At 38.7% G+C, this 24,636-nt stretch overlaps 1 protein-coding gene across 1 annotated transcript in view; it reads left to right on the forward strand.

Moving 5' to 3' along the window:
• Positions 1-1,997: 1,997 nt before the first annotated feature.
• The window catches only part of Sema3c (semaphorin 3C), a 153,791-nt gene continuing 131,152 nt past the window's right edge, over positions 1,998-24,636 (forward strand). The window contains exons 1-2 of the mRNA XM_005358340.3: positions 1,998-2,295; positions 4,214-4,354. Of these exons, the coding sequence (XP_005358397.1) occupies positions 4,252-4,354 (103 nt within the window). The 5' untranslated portion in view covers positions 1,998-2,295; positions 4,214-4,251. The remainder of the gene's footprint in view (positions 2,296-4,213; positions 4,355-24,636) is intronic.

Consider the following 24,636-nt stretch of genomic DNA (forward strand, 5'->3'; position numbering starts at 1 on the left):
AGCACGGGAGGACAGACATGTAGGCTTCCCGACCTCAGATATATCAGGTCAATATTCAGAGTGGGATTTCTGGCTTATATGGTAATCCAACTTTAAGTTTTTAAAGGCATTTCCTATTTTTTTTTTCATAATGATTGCACTAATTTAGCTATCTCCTAAGTGTGCACCCTGGCGTGAAAGTTTTTCCTTCTGTCTTCTTGGTATTATCCTTCAGCTGGGAAAAGATATCTCCTAAAACTTTGCATTTGGAGGGCTCAAGTTGTGGGTGATACAGAGACTGTTCTGGCATATAGTGGAATATTATTTGTATTTTAGTAAATAAATCTTGCCTGAAAAGCAGAGGCAAAGCTAGAGCCACTAGAGGTTAGGTAATGGTGACACACAACTTTAATCCCAGGATCTGAGAGACAGAGACAGGTGAATCTCTGTGAGTTCAAGGCTACCCTAGGCTACACAAGGTCAATGCGGAAACCAGTCCAGGTGGTGGTGGCTCACACCTTTAATCCCAGCAGTAGGGAGTCACCTGTCTTTAATCCCAGCATTAAAGGAAACATTGAATGGGAGGAGAGGGTCTTAGGCTGCTTAGTTTGCAGTCACCCAGGCTTGGTAGAGGTAAGACTTTTCTAGCGGCTCGACTGCTTTGCTTTTTTAGTTTACAGGTTGAACCCCAATTTCTGTCTCTTGGTTTGTATTATTCCTTCTGCACTTCTACACAGGCATCTCTTGACCATTTATATGTGTTACTTTGAGGAAATCTACTCAGGACCCTGGTCCAGTGGATACAGAGATAGCACACCTCCAAGTACAGACCATCAAAGAGAAGCGAATCCTGCAACGACACGTTAACTCAAATGATAAATTTCTTTTATTTAATTTCCACATCTCTCCAGTATACAGTGGAAACCAGACATTCCTAGCTACTGGACATTAGAAGTGGTATCTAGGCAGACCCCAAAAAAGACATTCCCGTCATCACGCACCCTGACAAAGTCTCCTTCCTAAGCCCTACTGAGCAGAGATTTCTCTGTTGTAATCTTAGAAGTGTTTTCCCGTGACAGTTTTGGTAAGACTTTAACGATTCTACTTCACTTTAGGTACACAGCAAACAAATTGCGCTGGAGGTTCCCGTACACAGTGACACCTACTGGGCTGAGGCTCACAGCGACTTCTAAGCAAGCTGTGCTCACTTTACACGGAGCAAGTCTTTTGATGTTCAATCGTCTAATTCAATGTGCTCAGGAGAAGTAATCTCTCCCCAGGCCCCATCAAAGTCAGTTTCACAGGTTAACAAGTTTTCCCGAGAACAGACTGGAAATAACTCGCTGGTCCGTAGATTTATGAACCTCAGTGCTGGCACGATAGAAGCCAGTGTTCTTAAAAACAACACGAAGCAAAACAAAGGCAGACAACAGCCAACAAGAAAACAGAAACATGAACTTTCTTACAACTATGTTTTGGGAGTGTCCGGGAGAGGAAGGTGCTGGAAATAATTCAGAGTCGAAAGGTCAGCATAGTTACTGTCTTCGGGACTTTAGGGAAACGCAATAGGAAACAATACTCATAAAAGGTTACACTCCTGAGAGAAGGGAGGTTTCTCTCCTCTGGCTTTAGGAATGTTGCTGCAGGGTGAAGACAAGATCCGTGCCCTTTTCAAACGGTAACTCTTTGCCTTAAAAGGATGCAGGGATTCTTCATCTGGCAAAAAATACTGCTTTGCACTTGGATATTTACAGCCTAGCTAAGCCTGCTTGCTTGCCACGAGCCGCGTGGACCCGAGCGTCAGAGCGCGCCCCGCGAACGTTCCTTGCGAAAGGCAGGAGGACAGCCTGGCAGAGTCTAGCCTGCAGCAACGCCTTCCCGCGCAGAGCCAGCCTGCGCTCCGCCCTCCCTCCCGGCTCCCTGCCACCGGCGGCCGGGCGCTCCCTGGGTGGGGCGGCGGCGCGAGCAGATGCGACGGGCCACGCGGGGCCGCTGCTGCAGCCGGCTGGGCGGTGCGCCCGGGCAGCCTCAGCCGCGCGCCGCGTCGCTGTAATCGGACACCCAGCGCTCGCCCCCGGCGCCCGGCCACTTGCCATTCACTCCGAGGTGCGGAGTTGAGCGACGTGGAGGAGAAGGGCTCCGGGTGCCGCGGCTCTCCCGCCCGGGATTCTTCTACAAAGAAACTCAGCATCAGGCAGTAAGAAACCAGCCCTTGGGACTCTTAAGTCCCTGAAGGTCTTCTCGGGGAAGGACCTGGGGGACTGGGACGCAGGCTGGAACAAGTGGCTGACTTCTCGTGGATCTCTTCCCACCTCGGTAAGCGGGACTCAGGTTTTCAGTGTTGTTCGTTTAGCGAAACCGAACTTTTCTGGGTCTGTGTGCTGACTTTTTTTTCATCGCTGTGCTCAAGTCTGGGCATTTTCTTAGGAGCCCACGCGGCTTGTGAGGAAAGCGCTCTGGAGCTGAGCCTGGCTGGAGGTTGTGGCACCTGCCAAGAGTTTAACTTGAGTGTTCCAACGCCTTCTAAGGAAAAAAAAATCGGTGGAAATGGCATAAAATTGTTCTTCTGTTTCTCATATCTGCTGGTAGGAGAGGACCAAGCAACCAGTAAGCACATTTAACTGTGTGAGTTAAAGGAACCAAGTTTTAGGTGGGCAGATGGAGAGAGACATTCGGCATTCTCAGCCCATCGGTAGGTGGAATTGAAACCAGACTGTTCTGTTAGATCCACTCTACCTGATCTACCCATGTAGACAGTTTTACGCTTTACAGTTTATGGAGTATGCCTTCTCTAGGGGACGCGTATCAAATTATATACCGGTAATAGCAATATGTAAAAAGGTACACATGTTTCCAACCTGGCTAATCTACAGACTAAGGCTGTGCATATTAATAGTACTCTCCTCCCCTCTGGCTTTACCTACTAAGTCAACAAGTCCCGGGGGGAAAACTGCTAAGGGAAAGTCACCCAGAAAAATCAATTTCCTTCTGAGTTAATTTAGGGATGGCAGGGTGAAGAGGTTGTGGAAGCAGGAAGAAGCTGTGTCTTTTGAAAATTACCAACACAAACATCTCTCAGGGTTCCTCCGTCTGTGCGGCAGAGGCATAGAGTTTCACCACTAACTCTTGCAGCATATGGACCACCAATGGGACCAGCTTAGATGAGAGACTGCATGCTCGGTTGAATTGTTCTTTTCCTTGTGCGTCTATGAAAAGAGCCAGAGCCGTTTTGATTTTTAACTGCACTTCCTTATTGAATAGAATCAATAACGTGGTTTCAATTTTAAAAGCCATATAACGTGAGATCTGTAAAGATGCCCTCCCAAATTAAACGTGCTTGTCATCTTACTGTACGATAACACTAGATGAGAAGCGATGGGGTTGCTTTTGTGAACCTAAACTCACTGGCATGATGGGGGCGGGGGGCACCTAGAGGTTTGTTCTAGCAGTACCTGGTCTCCCTTTGTGTTTAGACATTAGTTAATAGCTTCTATTAATTTTATAGGGACAATTTCCAGCAAGAATATTGTCTCTTTGATTTATTGTTTGGGATTTTGACAGCCCACTCTCTGGCTGATTTATGTAAAATAATGCATCGGTGGATATGAGACTCCTGTGGATTACTCACCACTAGGTCATTGGTTTAAATTTGGCACGAGTCCATGGTTACCTCATCTGCATCATTTAACTGCTGCCTGGTCATCCGGATGCACTGGCAGATAACTGATGGAAGTGATTTACTAATCTGGGTTGGTGCACAGGTAGATTTATGTATGGGAACACTGTTTCAGAGACAATCAATCCAGAAAAGTTAATGAGCATGGGATGAGTGGCTACCCATGAATGGGAATGAGGACTGTCTCTACTGCTGTATTTATTAGGGAGAGTTTTTTATTCATCAATACTCAATCATTAAAATGGAACTGGTCTTAGAGAGCTCAGCTATTGGGTTTCTTTGGAGAAATCAATTGAGTTTTTCCCTTGATACTTTGTTCTGCTTTGATGTCAGCATTAGTTTTATTGGGAGGATAAAGCAATTTCTTGTTGCAAAGATCATACATAGATAAATCCAAATGTTTCCACTGAGAAGCAAAGTCATAGCACCTCCTACTGCTTGCTGGCTGTAGACCTCAAGCTGTCTTTCCCAAACTCAGTGCACCGGCTACATTGCTGTCTTTCTGGTTTGCCAGAAAGTGAAATGACATTTCATGAATCTCTCATCTCTCTTTTAAAGGTATTTTCCCTTGGACATTAATTTTCAAACCAGAAGAAATGGCATTCCGGGTGATTTGTATGTTGGTTGGAGTATTTATTTGTTCTGCTTCTGTCAGAGGATCTTCCCAGCCCCAAGCAAGAGTTTATTTAACATTTGATGGTAAGAAATTTGATAAAAATTATGAAAAATGTTTTTGAGGTCTTGTTTTTTTCTTTCTTATCCGAATGAAAAATTAACATATTGAAGAAAATGCAATATCACCATTTAGTTCTGAAAGTGTTATAGACTACTTTTTGAATGGCATGATTATTTATGAACAATTAGTGATTGCATTGGAGGAAATGTTTATGAAAATGCTTGGCGTTTTTTACACCGTTTTCCCCTTAAGTTTTTTCTGGGTAGAGTGTATATTCCGGGGAGATAATACAGAGCTCGGTGCCAGCTGCCTGTGCTGGGGAGCATCTTGTTCAGGTCAAACTTCAGGATTCAAAAGAGCTACATGGCTTTAGTCACTAAAACAACTCCAGTAGGATCCAATATTTTCTTCAACAACTGGGGTTGTTCTAATGGTATTCTCCCCCTATTTCTAAAGTATTTCCCATGGTTGATATGTTTTTCTAATGAAGTACAAATGACTAAAACTATTGGGGACAATGTGTTGCCTATTATTGTATAAAGTATGGTTTTCTCAAGCGTAGAGATATTACGGTTTCAAATTTTGATTTATATAAAGGGCCATAAGGTCCTCGGAGGGTGTGGCTATCAAATGTGTCCACTAGGCTAATATATACTGTTCACATTAGTTCTAGGTGGGTGGCTGGATCACACATGCAACCCTTATTACAGGACAGATGAACGGCATCATCTTGCATCAGGACCATTTGCGTGTATATTATGTTTCAAATTTTTACATGAACTCTGTCGACAAGTGCTTGGTACTTTTGATAATGAACGTACTCTAAGGTTTTTGCATAGGAGTTGAAAATAGTACATTGGTTAACACTTATCCGCCCTTCCTTTCTCTTTAAGTTATAAAGTGCTTTCCCCAAGGATGCCATAAACACCGAAGAAATCATATTTAGAGGTTATTGAATGTGAGCTTCTAATTGCACCCTTAACCTTTGGGCCTGACACTTCCCCTTAAAACCATAGCCACTTTGCTTAGATGTGAAAAACTCGGGGGCAGGTAGATACAATGACTGCTTTGAAATGTTTCTACTTCTCTTAGATTACAAGAGTGTTTTAAGGTTGCTCTCACTCTGTCTCACAAATTGAGATTATCAAATCAGAACAAGAAAGAAAAATGAACAAAAGCAAACCTTAAGGAAAATTTGTTTTGTACTGTGAAATGGTCCATAGACCAGGTATCTAAGTCTAGCCCATTCTATTGCCTCAATACTAACCCAGATATTCTATATTAATGCTTACAACAAGTGGTTAATCACTTAGGATATCTTCGAGAGGACACTTGAAATTTATGTTTTTCGATAGAAGGTCCGTTGTTTAGCGCTAAGTGTCAGTATTATGGAGGAGAGTGTTTGTTGAGCCATATAGAGTGGAAGTTATAGACTTTATAGTACTGTATGTCTAGTGTAGCCCAGGATAGCCTTGAAGTTCTGACAGTTCTCCTGATGTAACCTTTTGAATATTATGATTTCAGCCTCGAGTTACCACCCCAACTTAAAAAGAATTATTCTTAATTTCCAACCAAAAAGTTGTGCACAGGGTTTCTGGAAACATGATTGCATATTTATTTAAACAAAGATCCAGGCCTTATTTTATTTTCAAATTTGGGCTGTTTCTGAGCCTAGAATGGGAATTTGAAGGCATTTGGGGGAATTCTTGTTGCATCAGAGGTCAGTTGCTTCCCATGTCTCATGTCTCTGCCTCTGCCTGCCTCTTCTTAGTCCCTTGCCTGCTTGTTCTTTTATCTTGAAATCTCCCTCACTCAACTGGGGTCTCCCATTTGTCTCTTTATGTGTAGAGCATTATTAAGACTGTTCAGACTTGTCTTACGTGAAGGCCAAGTAAACACTACTGTCAATGCAAAGGTGTGTGAAAAAGAAGAACCTTTGCCTCCCACATTCCACCCCTGCTCGGGGTGGTCTGATGGAGTGAAAACATTTGGGAAACACGATTTATCTTTCCACGCTGATCTAGTAGAAGATCAAGCAGGTGGCTGTCAGCTCTCCCTGGGAATGTACCTCAAATGATATTAGCGAATCACATTCTTGAATTTTTTAATATTATAAAATGGAGACTGCTATTAGATATTTTGCAAGTTTTACAATTCTTATTTTATTCCAAATAGTTTTCAAACAAATAGAAAGTTTGTATCCATGCTATTTGGATTAAGTGTTTGCTGCCTGAAGTCAGTAGATCTATAGACTCAGATGTCATTGCACTATTAACCTTGATTTTTTTCTACATAAAAAACTGGAATCTATAAGGGTTGTAAAGAAAAATATGGGTACCTATGGTCAAGGAGAAAGATATGTTTTACCTGCTAGTATACTAGGCAAAGCCTTGTTGAAAAGTTTTGTGTTCCCCACAGATATTGTAGCATATAGTATTTCATGTACTACCTTTCAGGATCGGAAATCAGTGCTCTGTGATTGGATAAAATAAGTCAGTGGTCTGTCCAAGTTTATTAAAATGTTTCTGCACTTCAGAAAATGTTAGCAATATTGAATCTATATGAAATCCAATTATGGTGTTAAACACTTTAAATATAGCTTCTCTTTTAAAATGTAATAAATTCTTTAAAATAATATTTCCCACTCCCAAGGTCCCCATGCTCCCAAATTATGATGCTACCAATCTATGCAGGAGATCTTGTCTTTTTCTTCTTTCCATGTAGATTAGATCTATGTATGTCTCTCTTATGTCTCATTGTTGTCTAGCTTCTCAGGGATTGTGATTCATGGGCTTGTTTTCTTTGCTATTTTAGCTGACAGCTCAGATTGTGACTGTTAAATATTCAGCTTACTGAAATAGACTTATTCATCAAACTTTCTTTTTCTTTTTCCTAATTCTGTGGGGTCTGTAGTAATTTCTCTATTTCATTTCTGAGACCAGCATTGTGTATCTACCCCTTTATATCATAGTTGTTCTTATTAGTGAATTATCTAATCTTAGCAAGCTGTTAGATACTCATATTTTTATCCCCCCCATTTTCAGTTATATATTCATTAATTTATGTAATAAAATTCTGTTACCTAATTTATTTTTGCTTGATGGTCAATAAATTTTTCCATTGGGAAGTTCCTTGAATGAAAGCTTAGTTAATGAGTTTTAGCTCTTTCTTAATATAATTATTCATGCTATAGATTTCCCTCAAATATTTTATAATCTAATGCAAACTTTGCTAAAGTTTATTTTTCAGCCTATCTTTTTTTTACAATTTGCTTAGCTATTTCTTCTCTTTACCTACATATTGATGATCCATCAACATTTGTATTAAAATATCTCTTTTGTAGATTTCTGACTTAATTCCTGAAAGAACACATATTGTGTGCTCACAATTATGTAAAACTTATTTAAACATTTTATTACACAGAATTATATATATATAATGTATATTCTGCTGTGTTGCACAGCATATATGAGGAAGGCCAAGTAGATCTAGATAGTTAATAACATTTTATATTATTATTTATTTTCTATCTATTTGCTTTTTCAACTGCTAGGCAAAGCGGTGAGACTCTTAAACAGCATAATTGTGTGTTTCTCTTCATAGTCTGTCAGGGTTTGTTTCGTGTCTCAGTTTCCATTTATATTCTGACATATTTTGAAGTACTGTTTTCAATTATGGAATACCTCTGAACTATGAAACATCTCTGATTAATTCCGGTAAAAGTATCACATGCATTTTTGTTGTATGAGACATTTACCTTTTTATGTAGCAAAAATATCACAACTGAGGGATGTTATTTACAAATTCTATGATTTAAAAATGTGTTGGCTGAGGTTTTCTGTCCCACATGGTCCTTGTCCTGTCTGGTTCCCGCAGTTGTTAAGTCCCAAAGAAGTCACACAGAGGTCTACATTAGTTATAAACTGGTTGGCCCATTAGCTCAGGCTTCTTATTAACGCTTATAACTTATATTAGCCCATTATTCTTGTCTATGTTAGCCACGTGGCTCGGTACCTTATTCAGCAGGGCAGTCACGTATTGCTTCTTCTGTGGCTCAGTCAGGACTGCAGATTAGGACTTTTCTTTTCCCAGAATTCTCCTGTTCACATTGACCTGCCTCTACTTCCTGTCTGGTTGTCCTGCCTATGCTTCCTGCCTGGCTACTGGCCAATCAGCATTTTTTTAAAATGTAATTGACAGAATACCATTGTCCCACAGCATGAGGGCATATATTTAGGTAAATAGGTGTATAGGTAAATAGGTGTATAAGTAAATAGGTGTATAGGTAAATAGGTGTATAAGTAAATAGGTGTATAGGTAAATAGGTGTATCGGTAAATAGGTGTATAGGTAAATAGGTGTATAAGTAAATAGGTATATATGACTAAAAGGTTGTCATAGTGAGAACTAGATTTACCTGGGATAAAGACGATCAAGTTTTATATTTTTGATCCATAACTGTGATTCTTTTGCAGTACCTTAGTTTCCCTAATCACTTGAAGATAACTTGGACCAAATGGTCTCCTTATTCTCTTTAACATTCTGAAATGAAATTGAAGTTTAGTTTTTATATTATGAAGTTCGGTGGTTTTTTTGTTTTGTTTTGTTTTGTTTTCTGTTTGTCTGAGGAAGTCAATAATATCTGGCAATGTTTTCAAGAATATTTTATATAAAGGAGCTGGATGGAGAGGAAGAAAAAAGTAAATGGTATTAAAAAAATCCATCTGTTTTGGTTGTCTGATACTTTCTAAGTGTGGTATATTGGCAAGCTATTTATTCTCCTTAATCCAGATGTTATAAATACCCTCTCAGACAAAGATAGCACATACTTTATTACTTAATCCAGATGTTATAAATACCCTGTTGCACAAAGATGGTACACACTTTATGAGTGCTCTGGTAATTAAATGAACTATATTTTTTGAGTACAGTCTATAATGTGTATGTTTTAATATTTGAATGCTTGTGTGATAATTAGCATTTGTAAATATCCTTAATTTGGAAATGTGCCATTATAATATCATTTAACATCACATAATATTATTTATGTTATTATGGCCTATTTTCTACTGGCTCTAGAGCAGTGGTTCTCAACCTTGCTGATGCAGAGACCCTTTAATACAGCTACTTCTTCACAAAGACCCCAACCACAAAGTTATTTTCATTGTTACTTTATAACTGTAATTTTGCTACTGTTATGAATTATAATATAAGCTTCTATGTTTTCTGTGGTCTTGAGCAACCCCTGTGACCCACAGGATGAGAACCGCTACTCGAGAAACTGACATTCATGGTTACTTCATAAATTTTTAATTAAAATGAGTTTTGATATCTCTCCACACTACACTTCCTTAAATATAATAACCTTTTTAAACCACAGCCATCCTGCCAGGAATTTGGTTGCCTTACAACAATGAAAAATCCCATACAGAAGACAAACAGATTCTCATTTATCTGTCACACAAGCAGGACATAAGTAGCTCACAGTTTGTAGAGACACCTGTGGACTCATTGCTTGAATCATAGCTAGTTACTGATGTTTGAAAAATCTACCAAGCCTGTTTTTCTCCTACTCTAAAATGTCTATGTATTCCAAATATTAAACTTTTATATGAGTATTTCCTATTCATTCACAAAATTTATCCTAATTGTTCTATTTCTTTCATAGACCTTTGGCCTGTGACTTTTTCAATAATGGAAAAGTATTATATATTCTTGGGCCTTAATAGGATCCTGGTTGGTGGTCTTGATTGAATTCCACATAAGCATCTCTGGAAGTTTCAAAATTATATGTACATACTGCCTCCAAAATCTCTACTCTTTTTAAGATTCTCTTCAAAATCTATTTTTTTTTTGTGATGAATTTAGATTTAATGAGACTGCAGTGTCCTTGGCTTTCTGTTCTGGTTGTCATGGCACAGAGTATGGCTTGAAATGTTCTGGACTAGTTAATGGTGACATGACACCTCAGGAAAAAGAGTGTGTAGGATTGCTTCCATTCCCTTACATCATGATGATTTAAATTATATCTATTAAGATTTTTCATAAAGAAAAATAGTAGTGAATTTGCATAAGTGCAAAACATTTTTTAGTTACATATTTATATGTGTGCATGTTTGTGTATCTTGTGAAGCAGGTTTTAAAGTTCTAGTTTCCTTTCATGCCAAAGGTGAGTAAGTTGAAATTCAGAAACATTTGGCCTTTGAGAAACTTGAGTGTATAGAAATAAAAAAAGGATCTTGCTTTAGCTTTTCACTGAATTGAGGATAAAGAACGTTGTATGAGTTCGTGAGGATATATATTATTGTTATCAAAATAACAAGCATTGAGTAGCCGTGTTTTATGACTGAGTGACAGGTGGGTAGCTTATCAGAGACAATCTGTGACTAAAGAGATGATTATGCCTGGCGTGGTGGTCCTCACCTTTAGTTTTAGTTCTTTGTGGGCAGAGACCAGCAGATCTGTGGGTATTCAAGGCCAGAGCTATAACATAAATCCTAGACCAGCCAGGCCTACATGTTGATGCCCTGTCTTGAAAAACTGATAAGAAAAGTAACTTATTCATATGGGGGTTTTATCTCTTCTAAAACATGTAAATTATCAAATGGTTTCTGAAAAGAATACTAAGTGCTTATCACTTTTGTTTGATGTATTCTTATGTCTAGAAAACAATATTCTAAATTAACCAGAATAAAATGAAGGTGATCTCCCTATGTCATGGGAGCCACTCAGTCTGATGATCGTCTCATTTAACACCCTGAAGTTTAGCTCTCTGTTCACGTTTTATTTTGGCTTAACATTCCTAGCTATCAAGGTTCTAATGGAAAATTCATGGTAGAGAAGTTACCTACAGAGTCTGCAATTAATTGTTGGCCTGGGCCCACCAGAATAGGCAAGACCGCCTACTGGAAGACTGCTTTCAATCTTTAACCACTGGTTATGTTACATGGACCTCAGAAGGAAAATGACACTTATGGTATTACAATTCCCTGAGGATTTCTGGCTTGACATAGCAGTCTTTGCTCAAACTGACCAATCTTCCAGCTCATGGTTAAGTTTAACCACTAGGTGTAAATGTGATTGTCTTAAATGCATAGAAGTGATTAATGGCAAGTTCCAAGTTGGGAAACAGGTGTATCAAGAATAGGAACAAAGCTGGCCTAGCCCTGTCTGTTTCACCTTTACTTTGTCTTTCCTTTTGCCTTTTTTTTTCCACTGCTGAATATTCAGTAACAAGCTGTGAAAGTCTTCAGGCCAGGGAGAGGATGCAAATGAGATAATTTCATTTCAAATTAACAAAGACAAAGCATCTTTTATCTTGTGATGTCTGCCTAGTTTGACAAGCACCTCAGCTAATTAAGCAGCACATTAAAAGAACCCCAGAGAATTAGTAAGCCACAAGCAAAACGTTGAATTGTTATGGGATAATAACCTGAAAATAATGAATTAGTGCTTTATGAACTCTACTAACATTGACATTAGCAGGCACCGTTGTTGAAAACAGATTGTCTGGTGGTTACCCCAAGAGATAAAAGTCCAGCCTGTTGTTCCTGATTTCTCCATTCATCTGAAGAATGCTCACTGCAGATGAGATCAGTCTTTTGAAGTCTTTTAATTCTCATGAAAGCCAGGCAACTGTGGTGCCTCTGAAGGCCTCTTACAGTGGTCTAAGTTAAAGGCCACTTAAGGATTTGCTCACCTGCATTTTTTTAATGAACCCAAACTCAACAAGGGGCCCAGTGCAAATAAAAAGCCTTTAACTTTTTCTTTTGCGACAGCATTATTGATAAATACAAGTGTGGTCAGATGTTGCTAAAACAGAGTATTGAGTAGGGTAAGACTAGGGTTTAATGTAAGATAGCAAGCTGAAAACATTTAGAACATTAGATGAGAAGAGACAAGAGGGAAGGCAGGTTTCCCTTGTGCACTACCGCAGGACTTGGCAAGCTCACATAAAGCCCAATCTCGTCTGTAAACTTGAATTGGAGAGCAGAAACTTTAGTTCAGGTATTGCAAAAAGGACATGAAAAATAGGAGAGCATATGTTATTTCTATTATGGACTGTTTATATAGTGTCAGAAATCCTTAGAAAGAATTTTGACAATCTGTGTGTTGCTCTTTAAAATTATTCTTGATGGGTTAGCTTGGATTCTCCTTCGAAAGAATTTGACAATCTGTGTGCTATTCTTTAAAAAATAATTATTATTCTTGATGGGTTAGCTTGGGTTCTACTAAATTTTGTTCTGATACCAAACTTTGAGTTTATGATATTAGTTCAGTATAAATGTACAAGATGCGTGGAAAAGGGGACAAGAAGGGAATATCCTAGTGCAAAGGGTGAACTTATCACCATGATTCCTGTTTGTTCCACTCAAGCATTCTCATGAGAAAATGTATCATGGTTCATGGCTTCACCAAAGAGATGCATATCTATATATCTATTTTAATTCGTTTGGACTCTTTCTCGGCGAAAAATGGTATGAATGATGGAGGGAAATTCTTTTTAAATTTTTTCTCTTGTTGATTGGAAAGTGTTGTTTGTTCTTATTCACATGTTTGTACAAACGTGTAGTTTATACAAGTTTTCTTTGCAAATTTTGACTAAGAAAACACATGGAGAGTTGTAAAATTTTGTGTCTCTCCTTCTTAGGTATGTAGTGCTTTTTTTGTCTCTCATGTTTATAAAGTATGTTTAGTAGTTTGTATTTATTTTATAACAACTGTCATTAGCATGGACTCTATGGCAGGGACGATCTATCCTCAACAGTTCATGCTGCTTCGTGTAAGTAAAAATATTGTAGGTTAAGCACTATTTCTTGCCTCAGAGTGTAGGTGAGAAAATTCACTGGCTTTATGCCCCAACCATACGACGTGGGAATATTAAAATACAAGCTGTTATGTCAAACCCCAGAGCTGGAACCATTTTCATGAACACTTGTAGAATTAGTTTTTGGAGTTATAAAGTTAATGAACATATTCCTCAAGAAGGCATTTCATAAACTCATTCTTTCACGTCTTAGCAGAGAATACCGCAGTGGACTCTGAGGCTGATAAGTAGGAGGGGGCAATGGGACCAAAAGGTCACATGATGAGAGCGGAAGCCCACGTGCTCTACACAGCACAGTGGGCCGCCATAGATCACAATAACCTGTTGGGTGACTCATAAAGAACTCAAGAGGAGGTATTTGAAGTGGTCCAGTACAAAGACGTGACGGGCCAGTGGGAGAGGTCAGGGAAAAGCACTCTCCTATCTCATCTGCAGTACCAAGTCCAATGACTCCACACTTGAAAAAAAATGACAAAAATATCTAGAAAAACCACTTGAAGAGATGCAGATGCTGCCTTTTCTAGTCATTGCGTGTTATAACTATGAGTCAAATTATTACACTGTATTCCATGAGTATGTACAATTATTTGTATAGGTCTAAAAATATTCTAAAAATGAAAAGAAAGCCAAAATAAAAAAGGGAGTGGGGTGGTGGGGATATTTTGCTATTCCTGGAAATGGCGATCCCCCAGAGGAAGTCTGAGGAGAAGCTCTCCAGAGCAGAGATGTTTGGTTTCTGTAGTGAGATTTGATACCGTGGTTGTAGCGGAAGGCTGAGCTCAGGTGAGGGCATGCTATGGGAGAACATTCCACTTACTCTTGTCATTTCTCTTGCACAGTGATCAGGGTACATTCCACAGGATCAGGTACCCCATGCTTTCTCTAAAGATATGGGGATTCGCATCTTCTTTTTTAAAGCCCTGCAGTGTTACCTAAATACAGAACCACAGTTCACTCAGCTTTTCCGTTCTTCAGCCTCTTCTATATGATGAAGCCCCCAAAACTATGTTATTGGTTTGAATTCTATTACTATTAATAAACATTAAATAGAAAAGCATTGGAATGAATGCTTCCATCTCTGAGATGATTCTAACACTCCTTTTCTTTCTGTGTTTTCATATCTGAATTCAGGATTGCTTTGCTTGTTGAAGGAAACACATTTAAAAGAGAAGAAAAGAGAGGTGAGACTCTTGCTAGCATACAGTCTGAGTTGGCAAGAAAGTCCCAGGACAGGCAGAGCCCAGGGGTTAGCCATGCTATTTTAGGCCAGGAAGCAATGTGCTGAGCTGTAAAAATGGCAAGTCCTCTCTGCTCATCCCAGGGCCAGGCATCTCCACAGCTATCCTTCAAGACTCCCTTCTCATCCAGTAGGGATTTACTGCCCGAGAGCTCAAGGTTAGATCATTGGCTTTGCAGAGTGCATTTTCCTTTTTGAAGAATTTCATGTTATCTCATCTGTTATAGAATTTCTCAGCACAGAGGCCCTAGGAGACTGAGTGTTTGCCCACCACCCTGGCGATGGCTGTGACAGCTCTACAGGACAGGGAAGCTTAAGAGTAGGATTGCTAATGAGCAGATAGGTGTCAAACCAGAAACACTCTCCAAATCAGAGCACTAAATCCAAGAAACGTCAGGCTGTGAATATGAATATTAGCAAACTTAAATCATAATATTTTCTCTAAAGCATATACAATACTTAGCTTCAACATGCCTTAAATTTTATTAGATTTAATTATGTTAAAATTTTAACTGGGTCTGGGTTTTAACAGTATTTAAGGCAATTATACACCATATTTTTTATCGTATTTATCTAATTCATTTATTTACAGTACTAAAATCAAACCCAGAGACTCAAATGTACTGGACAAGCACTCCACAACTAAATTATATACCTATATACCCGGGCAAATAACAGACTTGGATTAATTTTACAAAACAAATAAATATATTTGTCATAGAAAGTACTCAAGTGTGGTACTGATCAATAGTCATTCATTCCTTTAAAAGAACAATCATGCTTTAAATTTGATGTATCTTTTTTAATTATTTGAATTTTTTGCAGTAATGATATATTATCTTTCCATTTTCTTTCCTCCTACCAGTCCCTCCCAAATATCCCTCCTTGCTCTTTTTCAAATTCATGACCTTTTTCTTTTCATTTATTGTTTTAACATCCTCCACACACTGTGTATATATGTATGTATCTATCTGTAAGCTGTTAAGTACATGTTCAATCTGTATATTGTTATGTAGTCCTCAATCTTACACATGCTAATGACTCATGTTTATATTCTGTAATTCATGAAAATTAATTAGCATATTTCTCTTGCCTTTTCCCTGTTGCTGCTCTTGTAATCAAGTTAACTTGATGTGTTATATGCATCAGAATTCAGTTTCCCCATCTCCAGTCCATAGATTATTCTACTCTACATATTAAATGCATCTTCTGTCCTGATTTGAAATGATGCGAGTAAAAATGCTAAAGATTACTGCCTTATTGAAATTTAATATGAACTGGCAGTTGAGGTACTTGATAATAAAAGTGTTTTAAAAAGAAGCTACCTCACTAGTAACTTAAACTGTTCTTTTTTGAATGTTGCTCTTATAATCAGTCTTGTATAATGTGTGCAGTAGCCAAGATCAAGTCTCTAGTCTTTCTTTATATAGACAGATCAAAGAATTTAAAGGGCTATAGTTTTACAGAAGACAATATCTATTATCTAAGAGGAAGAGCAGAATGTTGACCTATCAGAAGATTTGACTTTATATCATATTAAGCATTGATAACCAAGCTCCTGCCAGATTCATTCATGAAACAACTCTCCTCAGATCAAATCTATACTTTCTAAGAAATAAATGAATCTGGAGAACTGATCTGTATCTGAATATAAGTATATTTTACATGAAGAGTTCAAGTAAAATCACATTTCAGTTTAACACCAAATAACATAGTATTGGTATGGGAGCTGGCTTATAAGGTAAAAAAGTAACTTGCTGTCAAAGCTGACACTCAATATGTTGAACCTACAGGATGGAAAGAGAGATGTGACTGTCACAAGCTATGCTCCGACAAGTGATGCACATTGCTCTCTTGCGCTCTCTCTCTCTCTCTCTCTCTCTCTCTCTCTCTCTCTCTCGTAATAAAAAATCTTTACATAAAAATAATGCACTGATGAAAATAGGTGGTAGAACAAAACCTGAAAATCAAAAATCTCTCGATTATCCCTGGCATCATTTTAAAGGTGCTATTGTCTTTTCTCACTGGCTTATAACTATTGACTAAGTGGAGAACTAACTCATCGTGTAACTTAACACTTGAAATGCAATACTCTCAGTTTTGTAGTAGCAACTTAGTATAAATGGGTTGAGGAAAGGACGCTGTGACTTATAGATTTAAACTCTATCTCCTTCGCATGACCACTGGGTAGGGACACCATGAGTTAGCTTGCTGAACAACCACCTCCAAGAAGGATGAACCTTACCCTCTCTCAGGCCACAGGGGCAGTAGGGGGTGAATGGCTCTGTAAGATGAAAGATCTGGTCATTGCCTCGCTACTTGCTTATTTAGCTCATGAAATCTCTCAGCCTGTGTTGCCAGTGCTTCTGTGTACAGAATAATAATTCTATTATGTAATAATAATAATAATAATAATGTTGCCATGATTAGCTTGACAGTGAACAGAACCTTAAATATAGAAGATGAAATATAATGATGTGCTTTTGTTTTTCTACCATCTTCATTTTACAAACCTAAACCAGAAAAAAAAAAAAAACATGTTTGCTCCTTTTAAAACCAGTGTAACTTGGAACAGACAGTGGCAAATACATCAACCAGGTACTAACCAGGTACTGAAGATTTCACAACAGCATCTAAAACAAACTGGAAACCGACTTCTAACTAAAGACAGTTGAAAACTCAAATTTATATGGTTCACAAAAGGTAGGGAGGTAATTGCAGAATTCCAACTGCAATTTGTACTTCAAAGACCTCTTCAATGGAATAAATTAGTTGTAGAGAATTAATTACAAAATATATTTGTACAAAAGGCATGGCATCTTTAGCTAATTTCAATCTATAATAGAGTATTTTCCATATATGTGCACGTAGACTACTCAGGAGACTGACCTGGAAAACCTTTTCAGGATGGCCTCAGACTCTCCGTCTAGTTATCTTTTCATCCTCCTGTTTCCAACACTCTCATCTGAGATTATAGACAAACACCACTGCGCTCTTTCCTAAATTGAGTAACCTTGAAAATGATATCATAATATTACTTACAGAATTCTCTCTTCCTTTCCCTTCCTCAAAACTTTCACATGTACTACTTCACCTTGCTCTCTTTTCAACTTCTTTTTCTTTAATTGGTGTGTGTGTGTGTGTGTGTGTGTGTGTGTGTGTACTTACATACATAAATGTATTCTACTCAATCTCTATAATGTTACTTGTATGTATGTCTTCACGGCTGATCATTTGATATTGGAAAACCAACCAGTGTGCTCTGATCTGGGAAATCCTATTTCTCCTTCTCTCATCATTCCTTAGTTGCCTGCAGCTCTTTGTCTAGGGCTGACATCTCAAAATTTTCCATTCCACGATTCTCATGACTATTCTGTCATCCATCTTCAGGTATTGTTTAGGTAACCATGTTGGTAATACTTCATGGGTGTAGCTTCTGACATTTCTAGGACAGACAATATCACAACAAATTTTTTGAACTCTTAATGATGAAACGTATGTTGAAGCCTGGGCCTATTCATTTTAATCTGGGGTGGTGAACATTGAGAAGGTCTGCATATAACTCTTCCAAGTGCTTAGATGGATACTTGTCACACTAAGCCCAAGGGGGGAGGAGGAATGGCGAAACTTAGTCTTTAATGTGAAAAGAATTATTGGATGCTTTAATTTGTGTCAGTGGGCAACCAGACACCTCAGTATTCTCTGAGCACTGTCATTATGTATCTATATCTAAAAGCTGTAGAATATAATGGGGGGAAATTGGAGTCTCATTGCCATTTTACAGGAATGTTGAGTTTAAAAATAGCCATTCTTTATAGAAGCGCTCTCTCTGGCCACGAGCGCTTCCAACATTGTTGATCCTTCCAGCCGGATTGTCGCTCTATAAATATAAGCATATGAGCTCTTTTCCCTTACCCAGAGCAGTAAATACTAGGGCCATTTCAGGAGACCAGAACTTTACGCTGGAATAAAACAATGAGTGTATTATCATCACCAAAAGAGCATTCTGAATTTTATTAGAAGGAACCAATTAAGATGTTATTTTCAAGCAAAGAGCTTGGCATGGCTTCAGAAATTGACTTTGCAGAGCTAGGCAGGGGCTTAGCTGGCATAGAGAGCCAATCTTGCTTAGAGTTTTGACAGCATTAATGCACATGCCACTGGGCTTTTATTCTTTAAGCTGATTCTCTTAAAAGCCGTGCTTCCTGCCACTGTTCTGCATAATTGCCTCCATCCCAGCTTCCATTAGTCCAGCAAACCTGCTGCCACGAGAGTGGTAGCCTCCGTGTGAAAACCTAATTATGCAAAGACTTTTCCAAGGCTGTCTTTTAAGGTCCATAATATAGCTGCTTTTTAAAATTTTGATATATGAAACAGAAAAAACCAATAATTAATTTTTGCCATGTTTGTATCCCTTGTTATTTGCCTAATCATCTTGATTACAATGGTGTAAGGATTTTTCTGTTACAGAAGGAAACATGCCCTTGGTGGCTTTGTTTGGGCACATGGAGCTGGTCTCCATGGCTTAGCTCAGATTTGAGGCTACTGAGAATGGTTTCTTCCTTCCTTCTGACTATGTCTATGAGGTCTGTGTCATCTTTAGAGCTGCTTATTTCTACGTTTGCTTCCTACAAACTTTCTCACAATCCACATTTGTTTCCTTCATCTTAAAGCTACCCCCACCCCCGCCCCAGTATTCTACCATGAGCTTGGTGCTTTCTGTGTGGATAATTACCTACAAATACATCAGCTATCACACTCTTTATTTTCAGTGTCAGTCCTGAGAAGACGGCACAGTGGGTAAAGAGCTTACCATCCAGGCATTAGGGACAGAGTTAGCTCTCCTAACACCCACGTGAATGCTATGTAAGTGAAAGGGCCGGACTGTAATTGCAGCATTCGGGAGACCAAAGACCAACGATGTCTTCCAGTAGCTAGCTGGCCATACTAGAAAGCCTATGCTGCTGGAGATGCACACTCGTTATGTAAAGTGAAGAGTGATGGAGGAGAAGAGAGGGACATCAGCCCCTGACCTACACATACATCATTCATACATTGATTTGCATGTGCAACTGGACATACATGTGCTCCTCTACACATGGGCGTGTGCCCATACATACTTGGGCACATATACCTGCAGAAATTGTAAAAGAGTAAAATTTATAATGCAGTCTATACGTACTCTTGTAATGGGGGGCATCTTCTGACACTTGCTTTGCAGGGGATTTTGTTTATGTTTTTATGGGGATTTACACAATGTAAGGAAAAGACCATCATGCTGATCATTGTATTATCTTCAGAATGGCAAAACCCACAGGCCCCAGGTTCTGGGATACTCAGCAGGAATGGAACTAGAGAAAGCTACGTGTTAAGATGTGCTATTTACTCACATTTGGAATTCAAATCCAGTGCCAAGTGACATTTCAGTGAAATTTCTTCTGCCATGACTGGTTTCCAAATTTCATAGTCAATATATGCAGCTAAAACAGAATTTAAAACACTTTCTATTACTGCTTCGGAAGAACGAAAAGGATATTAGAATTTTGATAACTGAAGGTAACCTTGCTGAAACTCATTGCATAGACATTTTCAAGGCATGTATTAGTATTCAGCCACAGCCATCCAGATCTCATTCACTTCAAGCTGGAAGCTGGAAAATATAATTAGAATAGATTGTCAAAAAATTAAAGATCAATATGAGAACGAAAGTTGACATCTTTTATGAGGAACTGTATGCCCATCTGTCTTATTCTTTTCTTTCCTACGCATTGGCCCATGTACTCTTTGTGGTGACGGTCTAGTAATGCAAGTAGTTCTGTAGGTATTTTGGAGCATACCCTATGCAATGCCTTGTTCTGCATCTGTATACACAAAGAAGCAACAAAGTGCATATCCCATCCTCAGGGGCTTCCCATTATAGTAAACAGAGTAATTCAGCCACACAAAAAAACCTATTTTAGCAGCCAAAACTTGGTATGTACTATAAAAAGAGAACAGAGACCTTACAGGAAGGTTGTTATTTATACAAAAATGTCCCTTAAATGAATTTATTGTCTTAGCTTTAAGTCCACTGTAAGCATTGGTCATCTCTCTAGCAGTTACTGAGCTGTATCTCAGTTTAGACAGAGTTAAGAATAAATTAAACTTGAGTTTAATCTATTAAACTGAAACTTTTGCTCTTAGCTCAAGGTCTCCAAAAGTCTGAGTCAAAGTGTTATCGTTGGGCTTTGTTTGGTTTGGTTTTTACCTCCAAACTTTAACCACTGCCTGTAGCTTTAGTTCTTACAGCTGCAAGGTTCTTCCTTGACAAGAAGGTTGATCCCTGGTTGCAAAGATGATTCTGAATGCCCAGGTAGTTTAAAATCTAACTGCCTCCAGTGGAGGTATCTACCACTTTGAGTGACCTTTTCATTTTCATTTTCCATAGCTCAGCCCCTTTTCCCCTTCCTAAACTCGCCATGCTTGAGGATTGAATCAAACGGAGCATCTGGTCATTTGCCCGTTGTTTTTGCTTTTGCTTTATCTTGTTTTGTTTTTTCCTCATGAGAACTGAGAATCTGATTCAGGGCCTGTGCTTGCTAGGCAAGCTCTCTACCAGCCAGCTAAATAGCTAACCCCTGTCTGCCCGTTTGAATATAGAATGCTCTACAAACATGCAGTTTTCCTCAGCACCCTTCAGAGGACGAGAATGACGTGGGGAGGACTTACTTTTAATATCAGGCACCCAAAATAAATTTATCAAAAGGAATTGAAATATCATTCATGCTTGATAACTATCCCTGTGCCCAGAGGTTAGCAGCTGCTCTCTGTGGGCTCCATTCCCATCAGTACTTCGCCATCACTGTAAGAACATAAGATTTGGACTTAGGGGAAAATTAGAATCCGATCTGGAAAAAAACCTGTAATTATGAATTTTGAAAATGACAGGTATAAACTGTAACTTAGAGCAGCGATTTCCAGCCATGGACAGGGATTGTGGTCACTTAGAGGCTGTTACAAATCCTCATGTCAGGATTCCCCTCAGACTAACTGGTGATTTGTTCCTGTTGTAAAAAGTCTAGCAACGGTGAGCTCTCTTTTTCTCTCTCTCCTCCCTCAACTCCCATTCCCCTGCTCCCTTTGCACCATGAGAAGAGGCAGGATATTTCTCTTATTTAATAATCACTCAAACTTAGTTATTGTGCTATGCCAGCATGAAATTGCTCAGAGAGTTAGCAAGGAGGAAAGTAGCCTATCACATCTTATTCTGGCTTTTTTTTTAATAGGGTCAGAAAGGGACAGCGATTCCAAAGTCTGTCCTAATGTGCTCTTAGTCTTCCTAGTAGGCCATCGTGACTTAAGTCTTAAAAATTAATTATTTCACCGCCTTGGGTCACTTATTTAATACCACTTCTGCCATGGAGGCAGGAAGGGATTCCTAGGATAATAGTCCAGATTTCTACTTTAGTAGATTCTCTACTGTAGTGTGAAGAACAAGTGTTCATAGATTTGTGGGAGTTTGGTCTGGGATTCTATTTAAAAACAAAACAAAATTCAAAAGGAAGATTCACCTCACTATTATAATAATACATATTTTTCTGTGTTATTAAGATGCCATTACTACATGTACTTGGTGAAGAATCCACAATGTTGAAGCTATGTGTGGTAGGATGCAGAAATGGTTGAGAATAAAGAGTTTATAGCTGTTCGTATGATCTGTTTGCTATGTGGACCTTTTCAAACGCATGTTTCATACAGTTTGATGAGAAATTAATTTATTGCAATATAGAGAAATTTAGGTGTCTTCATTAGCTTTTGAAACCTACCTCTATACTTTGAAAAAAGAGTTATGGAGTGGGAATTGCTCACTCAGTATAATGGGCATAATGTAGTAGGTTCAGGTTCGTTTAAAGCAGTCTAACCAATAGCTCCATGCAGACTGAGGATTTGAGCCTCTGACAATGCCAGCATTCACTAAGGCAGATACAGCATCCTGCACTTTTGAAGAAGATAAAGTCAAGCTTATGTATATTTCCTCAAGAGCTTATATCATTCTTGAGGATTATAGTATAAAAATGAACAAATATATAATGTTTCTAATTATAAAAAGATATAAATTAAATACTTAATAGTCTCCAGCATCTCTGAGGGAGAAAGTCGGCAACAGCTTATTGTGTGTTGTGTGCAGTATAGGTGGGAGAAGAAAGCCATTTTTAATACTCTTACCCTTCTATTCTATTAAATTTATTCGATTTTATTAAATTTACGGCAGGTGATATTCAGGGACACTATATTTTTGAGATTACAGTCACACCAAACAATCTTGTTTCCAAGATTCCTTCAATGAATTCCTTGCTAGAATAAATAGTTAATTAAACAATGTATTTCTTGTGTTCAAAAGACACACCTTTGCAGGAGTCTTTACACATTCCGTTGACAAAGAGAAACAACTGACAAATAAATGCTTACGACATATCCAGGAGTGAAATGTCAATATCCAGCTCGGTAAACTTTAACAATGAAAATGTGAGGTGAATAAGTATACCCCCCTTGATGGAGCACAGGCTGAACTTAACTTAACATTAACTTTTTTGGCTGAAGTTGCTCTGAACAATAGTAAAATAGCCACACTAATAAATTGCAATTATGTAATTAAAAAGACTTAGACTGTTTCACAAAATATTTGGCTTATTTGCTGATCGGAACATTGTTGACCAACCTAAATCAGCTTTAATTCTAACTTGGCAGTTTGGAGAACTGCTTGGCTTTCTTCTCCTCTTCCTGTTCTCCTGTTGTTTCTGGAGTTCATCCGTCTAAATTAGATGTGGTAATTCCCTGTACCACCCTCTAAGTAGGGCGAATGTATGACTCATTTTCCCCACCCAATTACAGCAGAACTAAGTGCCATGTACAAATGAGGTGTTGCTGCAGTAGTTCCCAGTTTATCTTCAAGTCACTCCGTCAACTGTTTATACATCATCTTCTGTGCTAGGCAACACACCCCGAGACTGCACATAGATGAATTCTTTTTCTCCATGGCATCTCAGCAATGAGGAACAAACTCTTATTAAACAAAACAAAATAAGTCAAGTATCTACTCTGCAATGCCAAGATTTAATGGAGTGGTTGTGTTCCTGTCTTCATTTGTTGCATAGAGAAACCTTTCTTATTTTTAATACATTGTTTATATAGCAGTAGGAAATGGTTGCTCATAAAATTAACTCACTTTAATTAATCCAAAGCACAAACAATTGGTGCTGAATTGCACAACCTTTGCTAGCTAAGGCAAGTGCAAGAAGGCTACCCAGCCTCAGATTTCCCCACCTCCACATAAAAGCATGTAACTCCCCTAAGCTCTTTTGACCAGGCTACAAAATGAGGGTTACATTAGTTGTATTCTGATAGTGTTGCTGTGAATAGTGAATGTGATAGCGTGTGGTGGTTTCTCAGGAAATTCGGGATCAACCTACCCCTGGACCCAGCAATACCACTCTTGGGAATTTACCCAAGAGAGGCCCTATCATACAACAAAAGTATATGCTCAACTATTTCCATAGCAGCATTGTTTGTAATAGCCAGATCCTGGAAACAACTTAGATGCCCTTCAATGGAAGAATGGATGAAGAAACTATGGGATATATACATATTAGAGTATTACTCAGCAGTAAAAAACAATGACTTCCTGAATTTTGCATGCAAATGGATGGAAATAGAAAATACTATCCTGAATGAGGTAAGCCAGACCCAAAAAGAGGAACATGGGAAGTACTCACTCATAATTGGTTTCTAGCCATACATAAAGGACATTGAGCCTATAATTTATGATCCTAAAGAAGCTAAATAGGAAGGTGAACCCAAAGAAAAACATATCTTCCTGGATATTAATCTTCATCAGGCGATGAAAGGAGACAGAGACAAAGTCCCACATTGGAGCACCGGACTGAAATCCCAAGGTCCAAATCAGGAGTAGGAGAGAGAGCATGAGCAAGGAACTCAGGACAGCGAGGGGTGCACCCACATTCTGAGACAATGGGTATGTTCTATCGGGAGCTCACCAAGGCCAGCTGGCCTGGGTCTGAAAAAGCATGGGATAAAACCGGACTCACTGAATATAGCGGACAATGAGGACTACTTAGAACTCAAGAACAATGGAACTGGGTTTTGATCCTACTGCACGTACTGGCTTTGTGGGAGCCTAGGCAGTTTGGATGCTCAACTTACTAGACCTGGAAGGAGGTGGGTGGTCCTTGGACTTCCCACAGG

The sequence above is a fragment of the Microtus ochrogaster genome, chromosome 26 (assembly GCF_000317375.1).
Source record: "Microtus ochrogaster isolate Prairie Vole_2 chromosome 26, MicOch1.0, whole genome shotgun sequence".
Taxonomy (NCBI): domain Eukaryota; kingdom Metazoa; phylum Chordata; class Mammalia; order Rodentia; family Cricetidae; genus Microtus; species Microtus ochrogaster.